The sequence below is a fragment of the Podarcis erhardii genome, assembly GCF_964252035.2.
Source record: "Podarcis erhardii genome assembly, chromosome: 7".
Classification (NCBI taxonomy): Eukaryota; Metazoa; Chordata; class Lepidosauria; order Squamata; family Lacertidae; genus Podarcis; species Podarcis erhardii.
Genome location: NC_138511.1, coordinates 66,525,227 through 66,544,091, shown reverse-complemented (window position 1 = coordinate 66,544,091; position 18,865 = coordinate 66,525,227). Strand labels below are relative to the sequence as shown.

Below are 18,865 nucleotides of genomic sequence, written 5' to 3'. Positions count from 1 at the left end.
TCACCTCTCATCCAGGCCACCACCATCTTAGTATTCCAGGTGGAGATGGGATCCATGTTCCAAGCCCCTGGCTTAGTCCCTTCTGGACACTCCTATTCGAGGAATATGTTTCCGTTCCAGGGAAATCACGGATGAAACTCAAGACGCACCTGCAGGTTCCAGCAGGTAACTCCCAGCTGGGTTTCTGGTTTGTCCGCCCACTTGTCACTCGGCAGTAAAGCCCGCCTTCTCTAAAACGTAGGATTCTCTAAGCCAGTTAGTAAATGTTGTCCAGCTGTCCCCCTTTGGGGAATTGGGAAAGGTAGAGGGGGCAGTTCACCCCCGTTCAAAGAAGCTCTCATTCTCCAGTCCTTGGGTGCTGATAACCTTTTGGCTGCTGAGAAGGCACACACTCCCTCCCCATTTTCGAGCTTCTGATTCAACAGGATGCCACACAAACCAGTTTCACCGCCTTGTCTAACTTCCTTAAAGGTACAGTGCATTTATCACTCTGAAGTTTGCCTGGAAAGGTAAACCTGCAGTCTTATACACGCTTATGGGAGGGCAAGTCCACCTAAAATATGCGGGGATGTAACTTCTCAGTAAACACACAGTGAAGAAAAGGGCTGTGTAGGGTCTTTCTGCACAAAGAGACGTGACATTTATCATTTGCACAATTGGCCCAGTAGGCCCTGGCAAGTGATTGATGGTATTGAAAATATTCCTGAACCGCCCTTCATCAGAAGACTTCAGGGCTCGGTGCAAAACTGAAACAGTGCACACAACATAAAAAAGCAGAAAATGAAAAACAAAAATCTAAACACATAAAATGAAGGGAGACTATTTTTACTTGTTGTTTACATTTATATCCTGCATTTCCTGCAAGGAGTTCAAGGTATGGCTCTCTTCTCCATTTTTATTCTCAAAACAACCCTGTGAGGTAGGCTAGGCTAAGAGACTGTGACTAGTCCAAAGTCACCCAGTGAGTTTCATGGCTGAGTTGGGATTTGAAGCTTGGCCTCACAAGTCCTAAGCACCATACCACATTGGGTCTCAAAAAAGATGAAGAAGCAGTTCTGCCTAAAATTCTATCTAAAATTCCCGGTCAAAAAGCAAAGATTGTAATGTTGGTGTCAGACAATATTTTTTTTTAAAAAAATATTCATTTATTTTCCACAGCACCATCAACATTCATATTGTACCCCACTGCTATATCAACATTTTCCACAGCACCATCAACATTCATATTGTACCCCATTGGCATTTATTTCAACCATTTCTCACATGGAAAAAGGTAAAGGAATAGTGTCTGACACATCAGTGAACTGGAGACAAAACCTGTGGCTGGTGACCATTAACCACAGACAGTCAAGCCAGCTCCTACCTGCATATCTTCCTGGGAAGGAATACAGGAAGCTGCCTTATACCAAGTCAGATGCTTTTCCAAAGTCAGATTTCAAGTCTAGGGTTTGCATGTTCTCAGGTAATTTCTCTATGTCTTTACTGCTAAGCAGTAGCACTCCAGTTTGCTAATCCTAACCAGGCAGCAACTGTTCCAGGCAGCAGATGTGGAGGGGACAGCAGCAGCAGCAGCTCCTAGCTCCTGTTATTTGGTTATGCTAGAAGAGATATCCAAGTATAAAACCAGGTGATAAGATACAGCCCTCAAAGGCTTCACATCCCTGAGCTCAATGCAAACAAAATCCAGAAGTATTCATTGTGTTTGCAAATACTACAGAGCTGAAATTGCAGTGGTGATTTTACATTATGGCATGTTCATCTTAAAATCAGGGTAATCTGAGGATTTTAATCACTTGGATGCAAACTCTTGAAATCTGAAAGTTATGTTACAAAAATAGGTAAAGTTACCCCTGACTATGAGGTCCAGTCGTGGATGACTCTGGAGTTGTGGCGCTCATCTCGCTTTACTAGCTGAGGGAGCCAGCGTTTGTCCGCAGACAGCTTCCGGGTCATGTGGCCAGCATGACTAAGCCGCTGGCGAACCAGAGCAGCGCACGGAAACTCCGTTTACTTTCCCGCCAGTACCTATTTATCTACTTGCACTTTGATGTGCTTTCGAACTGCTAGGTGGGCAGGAGCTGGGACTGAACAACGGGAGCTCACCCCGTCATGGGGATTCAAACCGCCGACCTTCTGATCGGCAAGCCCTAGGCTCTGTGGTTTAGACCACAGCGCCACTCATGCCGCTTTGTTACAAAAATATGTTGCAGCAATAATTTCAGAGCTGTCAATGCCTACAGAGTAGTATTTTAAAATAAGGAAAGAAAGAAACTTGCACATGATCAAATAATGATCTTCAAACTATTCAATGCTGGTGTGAAGATGAGCTCTAATCACCGCTAGAGGGAGATAAATCAGCAGACAAAGAATGCCAGAGATCTACTCATCACTGAAGACATCACTGCATGCATAGCTACGTATCTATGCTATTACATCATGGAATAATTCTTCAGTAATTTCTGTGTCAAAGTTGAGTTGCTGGATTGCTTTCAGGAGGATTAGCAAATTCATGAAGGGTCAGGCTATCAATGGCTAGTAGCCACAACAACTGTTTTCTACTTCCATTGTCAGAAGAGGCACATGCCCCTGAATACCACGTGCTGGAACTCACAAGTGGGGAGTGTTGCTGTTGCACTCAGCTCCTGCTTGTGAGCTTCCTATCAGCATCTGGTTGGGTTCAGGATTAGATGGGTCATTGACCTGTTCCAGCAGAGCTCTTCTTACGTATGTTCTTAATTGATTTCTGCAGGTTATTGCCACTAAAAGCATCAGAGCAGGACCAGTGAAAAGAAAAGTTGGTGACCACATTGCTACATATTTTTTTTTGCACTAGGGCTGTATACACAGTATGCCTTCAAAACACATTCAAAGCACATTCTTTCCCTCAAAGAATTATGGGCACATTCCCCCTTAATATGTACATTTTTGTTAACATTGCTTTGAGAACTGCATCGTACAATAAGTGTGAATTTCAAAGGATGGCTGTGTTTTGGTTCTCATGCTGTTTTGGGAAGTGTACAATTTAAATGCAGAGTGAATCAATATCCCTTGGAAACAGAATGGTCCTTTTTGAATTATTATAATTTTTTGAATGCAGGTCAAGGCAGAGAATTGTGAACTGGCTGAAGGTGAAGTACCTTTCTCAGAGAATTTTGTATGCTCTATTGGATTCAAAGTGTCTTCTGAGACTCTCTTCAAACATCTCTTGCAAGGGCTCCAACATCAAATTGCATGAGCAGCATTGCTGTTCATCACACCACCTTGCAGTTCCACTCAGGGGAAATGCAATCCCACAGCTAACATCAGTGTGAAACACAAAAACCAAGTTCTGCAAACAGCGAGAAGTTTCAGGGGGAAGCTGGTTTCCTTTGCCAGGAGGTCGCTGCAATCTTATCAGCGTTCTGCAATATTTGTGTTTATTTACAAATATACAGGTGGAGCACAGCTGAAGATGAAGCTTGCACATTCCAAGAGACAGTCAAATCCATAAGAGAAGCTGACCTTATACGGACTCAGATCAGTGGTCCATGTAGTTCAGTACTGCCTACACTGACAGGCACGGACTCTCCAGGGTTTGAGGCACAGAGTATTTTCCAGCCCTACCTGGTAATACTAGGACTGAACCTGGGACCACTGAGCTACAGCCTTTTCCTGGTGCTCCTTCGTAGCTTCTCTAGGGAACCGCTAGCATCCCCACAGTTCTGAGCCTAAACCTCAGTTCTGTGTCCTTCTCCAAGCTGTAGCCTAATTTGTTTTCTTTGTTTTCACACCAATTTGTTCTCTTCCCCCTGACTGGCATGGATGGGTATCTGGATGAGTAATCTCTTCTGACAACCATCTTGCCTTATTAGAGTCCCAAGAAGACAAAGAGCCAGAATCGGCTATCAGCATTCATTTGTCAACTTTCAGGAAGCTGCCCACACATTTGCCTTGGGGCAGCCTACACCGATAGTCCTGTTTGGAGAAATCTGATAGAAACGGCACACACACACACACACACACACACACACACACACACACTATATTTTTCTGGTTTTGACATTTTGCAAAAAGCCCTGGAATTTTTCACAAAGGGCAGGAAATCAGGGGAAGGGAATCAATGGCCTACCAGTTGTTGTTAGACCACAACTCCCACAATCTCTGGCTGAGGCTGATAGGAATTGGAGTAGAGCAGCATCAGGCAGTGATGGCTAGTGCCTATTAGGGCTGGCAGGGTAGAAGGCAAGGAGACAAACATTAGGTGGAGCCAGAGCCAGTGACAGGCAGAGCCAGCTACTTCTAGTTTTCCCCTTATCCTCTTCTTTGCTGAGTTCTACAAGGACAACACTGCATCTAAGGCGGAGCAAGCTGATAGCCAATGGGCACCGTCTAGACTGGTTTTAAGAAGGCAGACAGGTGGGGGCTGGCTAAGGGCTGACAGGTTGGTGGGGAAGTGCCCGATTTGCCCTGATAGACTTGTTACCAAAAAGGAGCAATGCAGCAGCGAGCAGCAGCAGCTTCTTTAGCTGCAGGTGGCTGGAAAGCCAGACAGGATGTTTGTGACTGTTGCCATGGGAAGAAAGGGGCAGTCCATTCACCGTACTGAGCAACGGATGTTAGCTCAGTGTGTGTCATATGACCTGTACTGGAAGTACATGGGTGGAGTTATGTGCTCTCTGCTGTGGATGTAAGAGTGTGCAGACATGTTTATCTGTATGGCTGCGAAAGACAGAAATAAAAGCATGTAGATACATTTCTGTCTGCTTCTTTCCCCTCCCTGGGGATACCAAAGGGGAGAGAGAAGGAATGGTGTGTTCTTCTCACATCTGGGAAGGATCACCGATTACAGACCTCGCATGTTTACCTGCCGGGAGTCGCAGGGGGAGGTTAACAAGGAATTCAGCTGGTGCCTGCAGCCTGGCACATTCCTCTGACCGAGGCAGGATTCCAACAAGACTAGCATCCAAACAGTCAAATTTGATGTGGGGCTGGCAGATCCACAGCCTGTTTTAGGGATCACTTTCAGTGCCCTCTGCTTGTACATTGATGCATGAAACATATATTGCCAAGAGACCAGAGGTTGCCTTAGAGCTCTCATCCAAAGACAGTTAAACACTTTCACTGCTACCCTGGGCTGCTCACTGCCCAGAGAAGTGGGGGTAAATATAACAGAAGGCAGATGTTGCCTCTATGCTTCCAAGATCATTCCACAGTAATTATCTTTTGCCCCACCTTATTTGGGGAAGATGACCAGGGGCCAGCAGATTAACAGGAAGCAGAGCGTCAAGATAATCGCCTGTGATTTATTTCAGGGAACTGTATGGCTCAAAGTAATCTGCAGCTGGTCCATTGCTTGGAGCTAGTGGGTTTCCTCTAGACTGGAGTTGTTTCAAAATAATATTTCACAGTGTAGGGCCTAGGCATAACTGGCTAAATATTTGATGCTGATGAACTATCACTCCAAAACTCATGTCACTTGCAATGAATAGGTTCCACAATTGAACCACCTTATAAAATTCTACATTTTTTTTTGAAGGGGGGTGGGTAGTTATGGACAAGGCAGGAACATTAATCACTTGTTGTCTATGCCCTGGCAGCCTCTAGGTTACATTACTGTCTCATGTTATATGTAGGGCTGCCTTTATAGATGGTTCAGAAACTTCGGCTGGTGCAGAATTTGGTAGTCAGGTTGCTCAGTGACGCAAGGCATTATGAGCATATTGCACGGATCTTGACCCGACTGCACTGGCTTCCAATTAGTTTCCAGACAGACTCTGGTAATATGATTATGACACCCCTTCCCATATTTCTTACTTTCACAACAATTTCTTTTGGTACAGTTGCTTTTTTATGGATCCTCTCAGCAGGTACCTGTATAAGTGTAGGTTGTTGTTGTTGTTGTTGTTGTTTTGTGCTCCTCGGCACGATGTCCTGTGCAGGGGAACCGCCCATACCACCCTAAACCCAGCGCTGTTCAAAGTGTTGGTTTTGACCTACAGTATAAAGCCTTAAATAGCTCAGGACCACAATACTTGAAGGAGCATCTTCCCAAAGGCATTTGGTTGGTCACTGTGAGAACAAGATGCTAGACTAGACGAGCCTTTGGCCTGATTCTGCAAGGCTCTTTTTATGCTTTTATATTCAGTTTTTAAAAAAGTTGGAATGAAAAAAATACATTTCAGAGGACGATGGATGCATCTTTAGGTCACCTCCCCATCTTTACACTCAGTGATCTTTCCCACAATGCATCTGCTTTAGGTGGCAACCTTGTGAAAGCACCCTTTGTTGGTAAGGCCTACAGGTACAAAAGCCTGTGTTGTATGGTTATAGCCACATTTTGGAAAGACTTAAAAGATGCAAACTTTGAATACTTGGCACAAGGTGTATTGCCATCCTGGAATAGTATTGTAGCTGCACCAGCTGAGACTGGCAAAAGGAACGAAGCACAAAGACATCTTTCCTGGAGAATGGCAGAGCTTTATTTTGTTTGGAAAACCAAAGACCAGTTCCAAAGGTTTCTACTAACTTGTAGATCACATAAGAGCATGTTTTACAGTTGTATACTGTTATAAATCCTGGTGTATGTATGGGAATGCTGACTTCCATAATGTACTTTAGGGGGTTCTCCAGGGAAAACTCCATTGGGTTTGTTGGGTTATCTTTGTTTCTCAGACATATATGCACATGATTTTGAAAATAATAAAATTAGAAGAGGAAAACACAAAGGCCAGCTTTGAAATTTTTGCTGCATCGGGGTGGAACTTGGTTCTCCTTGGATGGTGCAAGCAGCACAAAGCCCTCACAAGTTTTCTTTCCGCAACCAAAGCCGACTCCTCTTCACACGTGGATAGCGTGCGGTCGGCAGAGCAGCAAGCACTGATCTCTTGTGACAGCTGCTCCTGAGGCTGGCTGCGGAAGGGATCGTCATCGGGCAGCAATGGGAGGAGGGCAATATTTAAGCACTCCCATAACACACTTGCCCGACTGTACTGCTGGAACGCGACACACAAGGAACGGGATCCAGAAGCTGGTGAGTGGTGGGATGAATGCTTATGAATATCGCCCTTGCATCTGAGTAAAAAATGAACAGGATGGGAGCAGGGCAGGCTGAAGAATGGGGAAGATGGTCGGGAGCAATGGGGGAATGTAGGACGATGTTCCACCGTGCACCGCTGTGACCCAGGGAGTTGCCCTGTAGTAGGCGACTGATGTGGCTGAAATGTGAATTGTGAATTAACTCTAAAACAGTCCGTGCCGTTCGCCCTTAGCAATGGTGGGCACTCCACAAAGATAATTCATTGATTGTCAACTGGGCTACCTGTAGACAATATCTATAGACAGTTCCACTACCAAATTTCAGTGGGTGTTTGCTGCAACCTCCTCCTCTTCCTCTTCTTCCTCCTTCTGTTCTTGGTCACCATGTTCTAACGAACTCTTTCCCCTTCCTCCCACAGCCTGAATCAACTTAAAATAACTGTACAAAGCTACGAGGGAGGAATCAGAGGGGGGAAAGGTGACAGCAACCTATCCTTTCTCTCACTTGCTCTGGGCTATGATCTTCCGTCTGAAGTGTTTAACCCCAGGGTACTTCCGCCTCCTACAAGTAAGCTCAATACTTCTTACCTTGCAGAGTGTTAGAATATTTTAAGGTCTGTGATCTTGAGCAGAATCAGTTCCAAAGTAGCGTATTCAGAAGTGTGGTTAGGTAATTTTAGACTCTGAATGAATTGTTACCCTGCCCTTTTGACACCTGCGATGTATATTTGCAGGACCCATCCTATTTTTTGTGATTGCATTTTGTGATTTTAAGTTACAATTATTTTATTAATGTTGTGTTTTAAATTGATGTAACCTGCCCTGGGTCCTTAGGGTGAAGGGTGGGCTAATAATAATAATAATAATAATAATAATAATAATAATAATAAGGGGGAACTCTTTAGATCTCAGGTGGAGAACCTGTGGCCTTGCAGCTGTTGCTGGATTACAGCTCCCATCATTGCTGACCATTGGCCATGTTGGTTGGAGTTGATGGGATCTGGAGTCCAACAACATTTAGGAGGGCATAGAAGGCTAGCAGCCATGGTCTGTCAGTTAATGCTAACCCTGCCCCACACCTGTTTGCACCCTTGGGTCATCTTTTCACCAAGTGCCAAGTGCCAGACTCTATCAAGCCAAGTTCTTGTCGATAAGTGGTTTCACCACTTTCCAGTTCCTAGCAATTTCAAGGTGTGCCGCAACTAAACCTTTGGAGAGCCTTGAGTTTTTCAGTTGATGCATTCATTGAGAACTTGCCATGATCCATCCACTGAGTAGCCAAGGAACACTTAACACCGAAGCTCAGTGGGGCTTACTTTCACGTAAAGATGCAGTTAGAAGGGTTGCAGCTCTCCGAGCTAGGTCTTATCTCTGTCTTAACCAGAAATTCATTGATTGCAATGGAACTTGTTTCACAGCAACAGATACGTATCAACAGTGAGGATCATTTTAGGTTTGCAGCTGACAAAAAGTGACCATAGGCTGCTGCCACTTTGAGCTGGGGAACACCTTGCTTAACCTTATCACCTCTGGCTGTTCTCTTTTATTGTACAAAAGCAGCTATCTCCCAGCTACTTTTCCTGGGGGAACAAAAGAGGTAAGAGCCATAGCTCAGCCACAGAACATTTGTTTTTCAAGCAGAAGGTCCCAGGCTTGATCCCTGGTGTGTCCAGGCAGGACTGGGAAAGATTGTTGTTTGAAATCCACTATAGACAAGGCTCAGCTAGGTGGACCAAATCTAGGTGATCTGACTCTGTTTAGGGGAGGGGGTACTAGCTCAGCAGTTGAGTGCATGATTTGCCTGCTGAAGGTCCCAGGTTTGATCCCAGGTAGGCCTGGGAAAGACCCCGTCTGAAATCCTGGAGAGATGCTGCCAGTTAGTGTAGACAATACTGATCTAGATGGATCAGCGATTTGAAACAGTGTAAGGTGGCTTCCTACATGAGCGTGTGGGGTGGGTGAATGGGGAAGCAGCATTATTCTCCACCCCCATTAAGAAATTGGCCTTCCTTAGCCTAAATCCCACTTGCACATCTTCTGACATCCAGCTTCCATAGATTTTTTTTAAAGCCTGAATATTAACTTTGCACTCTTATTAAGTTAATATGAATATTAACTTAACACCTGCGCACCTGCCTTCAAACCAGGTTGTCAGTTTAACACTCCAAGCTCACGTGAACAAGAGCTGGTTAGCAACATGCATCTCTTAGATCACACTGCCTGCCGAACAGAGCTGTGTGTTTCTGGGCAGGGGAGGAGAGGGGAGGATGCTGCGTGTGGCGGAGCCACGTGAGGAGATGAGATGCTGGCTGGTTCATGCAAAGTCCTGCAGTGCTGGAGACTGCACTTAGTTTAACCATACTCTAGGGTACCCAAATGGGATTTTCAGCATCATCAAAAAAGAATAGATCCACTAGCTAATCCTACACTTGGTACCTGTCCCTGGTAGACGAGAGACAGTTGGGGAACTGCTGGGAATACCTTTTTAAAGCGTTATTAGTAAAAACACACACAAAAAAACCTCACACTACCACCACCTCTCTGCCAAACATGCCAGGCAGCTTTCAGATTTCATCTCTGCCTCCCTCCGTCAGGTTTCTAGAAATTAAGGTTGCAATCCTGTACTCACTCCCCTAGGAATAAGCCACACTGGGACTTGCTTTCGGATAGACCTATAAAGGATCATGCTGTAAATTTCTGGTTCTTAGCTGTAGTGTGCATGCGCATGAACTCACAATGTGTGTGCACTCTCCTCCACCACCTACCTGGCTGGCTGGCAAGCATGGCTGATTTGCTTGACCTGCAGGCAAGGTCCATTGCAAAATTAAACAGGCAACCCTATTTCTCCCCCGAGTGTCATATAAGGAAACAGCTCTAATCACTTAATTAACACAGAATTGCTCCAGCAGCCTGTGTAATATCAGCTACTTCAAAGTTAATGATGTACAACTAACCAAGATGACAATCCCTGAGGCAAACTCTTCAGCAAAGTTCCCTGTTTGCTAGGATGTTGAGAGAGGGTGTGTCTTAAGTCTAAACTGGCGGTGCACAATGCAGAAGGTATGGTCTAGTTTGCCCAAACACAGTGTAAAAGTAAACAAAGAAAGGCTCGTTCTTGAAAAGAGATTTAGCAATTGTTAGCTACTGGAGTGGTTTCTCCCATCCGATGTCAAGGAAATAAACAACTACTGTACCTGACTTTTAGAAAACATCTGAAGGCATCCCTGTTTAGGGAAGTTTTTAATATTTGATGTTTTACATGTTTTTAATTTTCTGTTGGGAGCCACCCAGAGTGGCTGGGGAGGCCCAGCCAGATGGGCTGGGTATAAGTAATAAATTATTATTATCAATAATTAAAAAAAGGTAGAGGGTTAAAACAAAAACAAAAAAACTGAAAAACCTCTCTCCCGCTGCCTAAAAGTGTAATTTGCAACACGGCATTGTATTTTGGTGTTGGGGTATAATTCATAGTATGAATTTGACCAATTTGCACTATACGAATGCTGGGTTTGCTTTTGACATTCTAAGGCAGCGATGGGGAACCCATGGCTCTCAAAATGGTGGCTACATTTGCCATCATCCTTGATTACTGGTCATGCTAAAGGAAGTTGGGAGTCCTGCATCATTAGAAGAGCCCTGCTAGATGAGACCAAAGGTTTGCCTAGTTCAGTATCCTGTTCTTATGGTAGCCGACCAGATGTGAACAGGAAGCCTGCAAGTAGACATGAGGGCACCGCTTTTGATGCCCAACAACCCTGGAGAGCCACTGCCAGTCAGGATGGGTCAAGTGGCTCTGACTCTGTATGAGGAGGTTCTCCACCCCAGTTCTAAAGATTTACACCTCAACTTTTCCATCCCTACAGATGCAAGTGGCCAGTGGACTGGAGTCGGAACCTCAAGACCGGCTGATGAATCACCTGGCTTTACTGCTGGCCATTATGGGATTAAGCCTCTCCTATTACAGCGCCCGGCAAATGAGTGAAGAGACCAAACCAAATCCGGAACCTTGACCCTTGGGCTGCCGAGCGGCAGCTGCACGGGCCCAAGAGGACTCCAGGAACGCACAGAAAAGAAACAAGGTTGGAGAGAGACCCTGGCACGCACTCTGCGGCACAAGCAGCATCCTTTAGGTATCCTGTGCATGCGCTGGCTGGGTGGCTCACATTAGAAAACTCAGCGCCAACTTTCCTAGTTCTTTCACAGACGGTGTGTTGCTAGTGCCCCTTCCGGCCATGCTAGTTTCATTCTCTCCTATTGGATCCTCCTGGTCAACTCAGCTATTGTCCAACTTGCTTCATTCTAGTTTCAGGGGGCCACTACCAGGGTTGCAGCCCCCTGCCCCAAGTTACCCCTGGATCTGATCCTCATTCAAAGCCCAGAAATGGATTTAAACCAGGATGGCCATGCAGGAAGGAAGCTGAAGAACTGACCTCATTGGTTGGGTCCAATATTGCCTTGGAAGATGTAGAGGGGTGTGTGCAGATACTGTACAAAAGTTAAAATATGCATTTGCTGCTCTGCCCACTTCTGCCTCCAGCCCCGCCCACCACCAGCATGTGGCCCTCGGGAGCTTGCCCAGAAGAGAATGTGGCCCATGCGTCAAAAAAGATTCCCCACATTTGTTTTGAGAGAATAGGAAAGAGGGAGAAAGACGACATAGATCTACAGTAAGAAATTAAATATGGATCCTTTGTTACAGATGGAGGTTTAAAGGTGGGTCTTTTATAGACTAAGATCGAAGTCTTACACAATTCCCAAAGAAAAGGGGTTTATTCCTGGAGGGCCAGGCCCACCCCCTCACAGTATTTAGAGGGGCAGGGAGAAAAAGTCGGATGAGCATAATGCACTGCATTAAAAAGAAAGCGAGTGTATTATATACGGTTGAACGAGTGCATTCGCTGTCTGCTCCCTCCCACTTGACTTGGGCAAAGCAGTGCATCATGGGAAAACCAAAAGGAACTGCAGACTGCCCGTTGCGTAACGGAGTATGTGGCCAGACAGCTGTGACCTACATCATGCCTTCCCATGAGCAATTAAGGAGAGGGGGATTTTTAAAGGCGCTCAGCCTTCCGTTTTAAAAAATGCACCCATAGTTTGGGGTTGGCGAGGAGTTTCAAAGGGTGCAAAGGCGAGGCAGGTGAATCTTTCAGCTCTTACAGGAGGATAATTGTTGCCTTCTTCAGGGAGTTTCAGACCAATTTACCCACAGAACACAGGGAAGCTGCTGTTTACCTGGTCAGAGTGGTTTTTGCATTTTGCCCAGTATTTGTCTACTTTGGCAGGCAGAGGCCCTCCAGAATCTCAGGCAGAGGCCTTTCTCATCACCTGCTATCCACTGCTCCTTAAGCTAAAGATACCAGGGCTTGAACCCTGTATACAAAGCAGGTGCTTTGCCACTCAGCTATGGCCCCCCGTTAAATCTTCAACACCAAAATCTGCCCTTGTTCCTCTCTGGATTAGGCTCTTGCTAAGGCAGCTAGATCTCAAACACCATACTAGCCGATTCATCTGTCTCATACCAACAATGCTAGGAATAAACGTGTTGCACTGTGTACAATAAATCTCTGTTTTAAAGAATGTTGCCTGTGTCATTTTTGCACCCTGGGAGCAGCTGCTCGCAACATGACCAAAGCCAGTCTTTCCTTAAGCAAGGGTGGGGGAACCCCAGGGGTCAAATGTGAACCTTCAGACCTCTCTCTGTGCTCCCTGGGACCCTGTGCAGGCCCCTCCCCTCCCAAGTCACACCCCTCACCAGTTAAAAACAAACAACACAGATTATCAGAGTTTAGAAACTTGCAGCAGATTCCATGATCAGAGCCATAAACAAAGGCTAGAATAATTCTTGACTCTGTGTCCCCCCTAAATAGCTAAGGGAGAGGCAGTAGTGGCGATTAAAAGCATCCCTCTCTCTTCTTCCAAAAGCCTTTTTGTATAGAGGCTTAATCTCTGCTGATCCACAGCAAATGATGTGCTTGTTTCAGCCGATGTCAACAGCTAAACGCGTTGCAGCAATATGCACGAACGGCTGTGGCAAAGGATTTATTTCTGCTCCTAGGATGCCAACCATTTATAGCAGGGGTTGGAAACCTTTGGCTCGCCAGGTGTTGTTGGGCTCCAGCTCCCATCAGCCCCAGCCAGTGAGGCCAAGGGTTGGGGATGATGGAAATTGTAGTCCAGAAACATTTGGAGGGCAGCATGTTCCCCTCCCATGATTTCTAGGGTCTAAAAGGGCTAGCAATATCTCAATTCAACAGGCATGACAAGACACACAAGACATACAAGATGTTAGGGCCTGACTCACTCGATCACAGCAGTATTAAGTTTAGTGATATTTCCATATGGCCTAGAAAGTGGGCATGTAGTATACACCACAGTGTAACCCCAAATGATTCAATTACTTCCATACCACCCAGAATCTGAACCTGGTACACAGTTCTATGCTTACCTAAATGAGATGTACATTTGCAGTATCTCATTCAATCACCTAATTACCGAAAAAGGTTTTTTTAAAACCCCCACAAACGCATCCAGACCTTGCAACGTAATATTCCTTGTTGTAAGCTAGCAGACCATTTGTAAAGAATTATCAAGTGATAACGTTACACAACTAGCTATTTAAATGTCTGCAGGACCCACGCTTCGGAACTCTCCCTCTGTTGCCATCAGGCAGCTGCCTTCAGTGTTCTCTTTGCAGAGCCCGCTAAAAACATTTTTATTTAGGCAAGCCTACCCAGACATGTAGAATGCTGACAGGTGTTTTAATCTGTTTTTAGATTATCACTGATTTTTACTATGTTTTTAATGTTTCCACTTGTGATTTTTAAAGAGTTTTTATTGATAACTTTATTGGTTTTTTCCTCTTTTTTGTAAACCACTTTGCGGGTCCCCCCCCCCTTACAATCCAGTGGTATGTAATTTTTCCCCCTAACTAACTAACTAACTAACTAACTAACCAACCATCCAGTGGGAGCAAGTCCAAAGGTTTACTATGTGCGGTGTTTCATTGAAGCAAGCTAAGGTTGTTTGTGTGGGCATCTGTCTGTCTTGAGAGACAACAGAGGGTGCCTGCGGGCGTTAAGTCAAACTTCTGCATTAGCAGCACTGAAGTGACCTCCCTGGGGCACTAGCCTGGACTGTGTGTGTGGAGGTCTTGGGCTGCCCAGATGACAAGACCCCCCTCTCTGCCTCACTGATGTGGTCCAAATGAAAGCAGAGCAATACATTTGGGCACCAGCTTGGCTGCAGGACTTGCTCGAAGCAGGTGTACAAAGCACCATCCAACTGTCTTAGGGACTCCAGATTTGTGTAGGGTTGACTCTTTAGCCTTTTCTTCTCCCGAAGATATCCCGCAAGGCAGCGGAGCTTTAGGATCAGAGTTTTCCTTCTCCTGGATGAGCTACCTTCCCAGGTGGACAAGCCCCATCTGCCCAGGGCAAAAGCAACAAAACCAGGCATGCGATGAGGAGGGAAGAGGTGAGGAGGGCACATGCAAGAACATGGCTTGTTCTCTCTTCCACCTGTTCTCCCGCACCAGAATACCTCATCCCATTCTAACTATCTGGCTGCACTCACAGTAAGAGACGCTAAAGTATGGCAAGATTTCTCTTAACCCACCAATGCACACTTAATGGATGAATGGAGAGCTCTAAGCCAAGTTAATTGTTCTGAACATGGAACCCAAAGCAATTGTTCCTCAAGTAAGTCATGCAAACTGAATGGTTTATGGTGTGGCATCTGTTGCTCTTCTTCTTCTTCCAGGCCCTTGAAAGTCTACTTTAGAGCATGAAATCAAATCAAGTGAAGCACAAGGCCCAGGGTCAGCCCAGCAGCTTGCCAGCTCATTTATTAAAAGGGACTCTTTTGGAAGCTGGAGAAAGGTCAAATTCAGAGCAGAATGCTAAAAATCCACAGCCACGGCTTACAAACATGAGCCGCTATGAGAGACGCAATTAGTTACATAAGCAGGTCAATAGGACAGTGGGGAGGTCTGCTCATCCGCTCCCAGACCTCCAGCTGAACTCCATCTTCTGCCAAAAGGACAGGATAAGAGTGCTTGTTCCCTCACAAAAAAATAAAAGCGACGCTTATGTCCACTGAAGCCATTTTATGCCCCAGTTCTACTACCATGAAATAGTTGTGGTTGAAGCCCCATGTCACATGCCAAATCCCACACCCCTCCCCACTGTCTCAAGTTATCTACATAATTTTCAGATGGGCTCCGCTTCTCTCAGCCAGATTCCTCCATCTCGTCCAACGGTTGTGTGTGGACTTCGACTTTCTTAGGAGGTATATAGGACCCCATTCCAGCCGCTCTCTCTGCTTCCTCCTGGGTGTACGGCTCCTCACTCAGCTGCTTCAGTCTACAAAGCAAACAAAATCAACGTAAGTCAAACGAGCTGCTTAAACTGATTTACTTAAGTGCTAATAAAGCCAGTTTCTACCACTTTTCTCCCTACAGTTGCACCCAGTGCTAGTACTACTCAAACTGCCAAGAGGGCCCCCACTGCCCATCTTTTTCACTTATTTTATAACAAACATATATTATCCAGACAGCACCCAGGCAACATACATATAATTAGTGATGTGCTTTTCCAAAACGTTGGATGGTTAAGAGAGCAGGGTGCATAGGCAAGCCTATGTATTCCCCAGAGAAAAAGGCTATGCTGTATAATATGCTGGATTCAAATTACCTCTTTTTGTGAACCTTAGATCTGAAGTGATCCTTCATGCTTTTTAAATCAACAAAGTATCGCCTGTTGAGGGAGAAAAAGGAAAAAAAGTTAAGCTGGTTGATGCCTTTGAAAAACAGAAAGTTCATTCCCAGAAATTATTTTGTTGACTTACATTTATCTGTGCCTATTGCAACGGCACCAAGCAAATATTTAAATGCATGAAAATGGCCATCAGAAGTGCAGGCTGAGCTTTCATGTCATTTCACATCACCTCAACCCTCTAAACCAGTGTTCGAAACTCCCATTGTTCTAGGTTCATTTTGCAACAAGGAATTTCATTAGTGCAAGCAGTTTCTGAGCTCTGGGCACAGTACTGCGCCTAGGATTTCAAATTAAAACTGCAGAGTGGAAGGAAAAGAGGACCTTTTTCTGCCTTCCTACTTCCAGCTACTCTCTGAAGACTGGAAAAGAGACCCTTTTAAGAATATTAGGAGGGTGAGCAGGGGAAGAACTAGATCTTGTGAAAAATGAACATAATATTTTAGCTGCGGTTCATTCATTTTCAGCTTTGTATTCCTGTTATTAAAAAGCGCACCTAGACATTCAGTTGTTGTGCCCATAACCCAGGTTTAAAGTGCCATTTAGCTCCTAGCTTTCATATTTCAGTTTCTAGCAAAGCTCTAAACTTGTCCACTTTTCTTGGCAGTGCAGAAGAAACTGCCCTGATTCTGCCCAGTTAGGAGTGCGGGATCCAGCAACATATGCTCTCTCCCAGGAACAAATAGCCCCTTTCATTTTAACCAATTAAGGGATACATCAGTTAAGGTCCTAATGCAGGCTTCCTCAAACTCAGCCCTCCAGATGTTTTTGGCCTACAACTCCCATGATCCCTAGCTAGCAGGACCAGTGGTCAGGGATGATGGGAACTGTAGTCTCAAAAACATCTGGAGGGCTGAGTTTGAGGAAGCCTGTCCTAATGCAAGGGCAGGAAACCTGTGGCCTCCAGATGTGGTTGGACTCCAGCCCCATCATCCCTGCCCATTAGTCATGCTGGATGGGGATGGTGGGAACTGGAGCTCAACAACATCTAGAGGGCATCATGTTGGTTACTCCTGAGTTAAGGCATGAATGCTTATCCTATTGTTTGAAACAATAGAGAAGAAAGCAGGAATTCTGCGTTCTTTTTAAATCCAGTCCCGTGTGCAAAATGTTGTTGTTTTCTATATGAAAAAACCCACAAATGCAACATATATGAGTGCAAGGCAATGAAGCACAAATAAGAGTAAAAGATGGAAACTCAGCATGAAAAGCTACAGCTGCTGAAATCCCCTCTTCTATTCAAGTGTTAAAGGAGATCTGCCTCCCTTGCATCTTGCTATGGTAAGCATAAGGCTTCTTCAGACAGCCAAAGATTAGACTTGCCTCAGGGATAGGAATTCCAAGTAGAATAACATTTGCAGCAACCCAAGGAGTATTGCGGGGGGGGGGGGGGGAGTGGCAGGAAAGCCAAACCAGACCCACCTCTCACATGCAATCTTAAAAGAGGGAAAAGGCCACAGCTCAAGAGAGCACCAGTTTGCATGCAAAAGGTTACGGGTTCAATCTCCAGGTAGGGCTGAGAAAGACTTCTTGCCTGAAAGCCCAGAGAGCTGCTGCCAGTCAGTGTAGGAAACACTGAGCTAGATGGACCAGTGATCTGGCTCAGGCAGGCTGTAAACACTCCAAACATTTAAAGCATATTTCTCCCAAGATGATCATGGGAACTGGAGTTAAGAGTTCTGGGAATTGTAGCTAAACTACAGTTCCCATAATTCTTTGGCGGGGTGCTTTAAATATACGGTGTCTGCACAGCCCTTCCTGCGTTCCAGTGCACTTACTGCAGTAAGACCCCTCAACCCTACCCAATATGGATATAATTGGCTATACTGACACATGTATATGGTACATGTGGTGGGGAACTGTTTAAAAACCCAAGGCAAGGCGTGAGTTAGAAAAAGACAGGCCTCCTTGGGCTTCTGCATGGATAGCCAGGCTAAAATTCTTCACTTCTATAGGCAGTGCTCACTTCCATCCTAGGGTAAGATAATCTAAATAAAAGGAATTCTATAGTGCTGCAACGCATTGAGTTACTTTAAACCAGGCTTCCTCAAACTCAGCCCTCCAGATGATTTTAGCCTACAACTGCCATGATCCCTAGCTAGCAGAACCAGTGGTCAGGGATGATGGGAACTGTAGTGTCAAAACATCTGGAGGGCCGAGTGTGAGGAAGCCTACTTTACACTTTCGTATCTCTATGCTAAAAAAAAGAGCAGGGTCACGCCCGAAGCAGCTTTCTTTTTGACGCAGGCGCAGTAAGCAAAAGCGAAGTCGTAGAGACAAACCCAAGCCCGGCCCCGCCTTTCCCCTTTACGCACGCGCAATGCAGGCAATAGTGCTGGGCGCTCCCAGGCATGTCAGGGTCCGGCTCTTGGCGCAGCAGCTTGGCCGATTTCTCAGGCAGCATATCCTCGTGGATCTGATCCAGATCCCGGCGCCGCCGCTTCGTCTTCCATTGGCGCGCCAAGGAATGTGCCTTGTGGGAGCCTGTCCGGCGACACCGGCTAGGAGCCATACTTCGCTCGAGAGGCTCACCAACGAGAGAAAGGAGGGAAAGGAACTTCCGCTTCCGGCAACTGTTCACGACGTCATCGCATGCCGACACCCCTGAAACTATTATATATATATATATATATATATATATATATATTTTTAAGGTGGCGATTTGTAAACATCGCTTATTAATAAAGCAACTGTCTGCGCCTGCTGACATTTATTATTGTGGATACCATAACTGAGCTCCCCTGTGTACTTTCTGTCTTCCCTCCTCCGTCCAGTTTAATGGGGCATAACTTGAACTAATATGTATCTATTTAAATTATTTATACGTATATTCTGCCAGTCCACAACATAGATGAATAAAACATATGTAACATAAGCTCAACAAAACAAGCTGAAACAAAGGAAACACAAGTAGGCTTGGGTTTTTTAATTTTTTTTAATTTTTTAAATGTGTGATATCCAATATCATTTCAGTAGTCCAGCTTTGGATGTCACTCGTTAAATTACTGAAATTCAAATGAAGGACAGCAAAACCAAATAAAATAGACTTTTGACAAAGTCTCCCATGATATTGTTGCAGA

General features: G+C 45.2%; 2 protein-coding genes and 1 long non-coding RNA gene across 3 annotated transcripts in view; 1 reads left to right on the top strand and 2 right to left on the bottom strand.

Annotated features, from left to right (window-relative positions):
* Positions 1 to 143, bottom strand: part of CNKSR1 (connector enhancer of kinase suppressor of Ras 1) — a 31,202-nt gene extending 31,059 nt beyond the window's left edge. The window contains exon 1 of the mRNA XM_081868870.1: positions 5 to 143. Within this exon, the coding sequence (XP_081724996.1) occupies positions 5 to 56 (52 nt within the window). The 5' untranslated portion in view covers positions 57 to 143. The remainder of the gene's footprint in view (positions 1 to 4) is intronic.
* Positions 144 to 335: 192 nt separating this feature from the next.
* On the top strand, positions 336 to 12,591 carry LOC309346194. Its single transcript, XR_014158445.1, has 3 exons — positions 336 to 471; positions 7,434 to 7,582; positions 10,878 to 12,591. It is a non-coding gene; the product is annotated as an uncharacterized lncRNA (long non-coding RNA).
* A 2,240-nt stretch (positions 12,592 to 14,831) lies between these two features.
* On the bottom strand, positions 14,832 to 18,342 carry ZNF593 (zinc finger protein 593). The gene is made up of 3 exons (XM_081869862.1): positions 18,101 to 18,342; positions 15,705 to 15,767; positions 14,832 to 15,374 (listed from the first exon to the last, which is right to left on the bottom strand). Exons 1-3 carry the CDS (start codon positions 18,295 to 18,297, stop codon positions 15,242 to 15,244), a joined length of 393 nt encoding a protein of 130 aa, XP_081725988.1. The 5' UTR covers positions 18,298 to 18,342; the 3' UTR covers positions 14,832 to 15,241.
* Between the last annotated feature and the right edge of the window lie 523 nt (positions 18,343 to 18,865).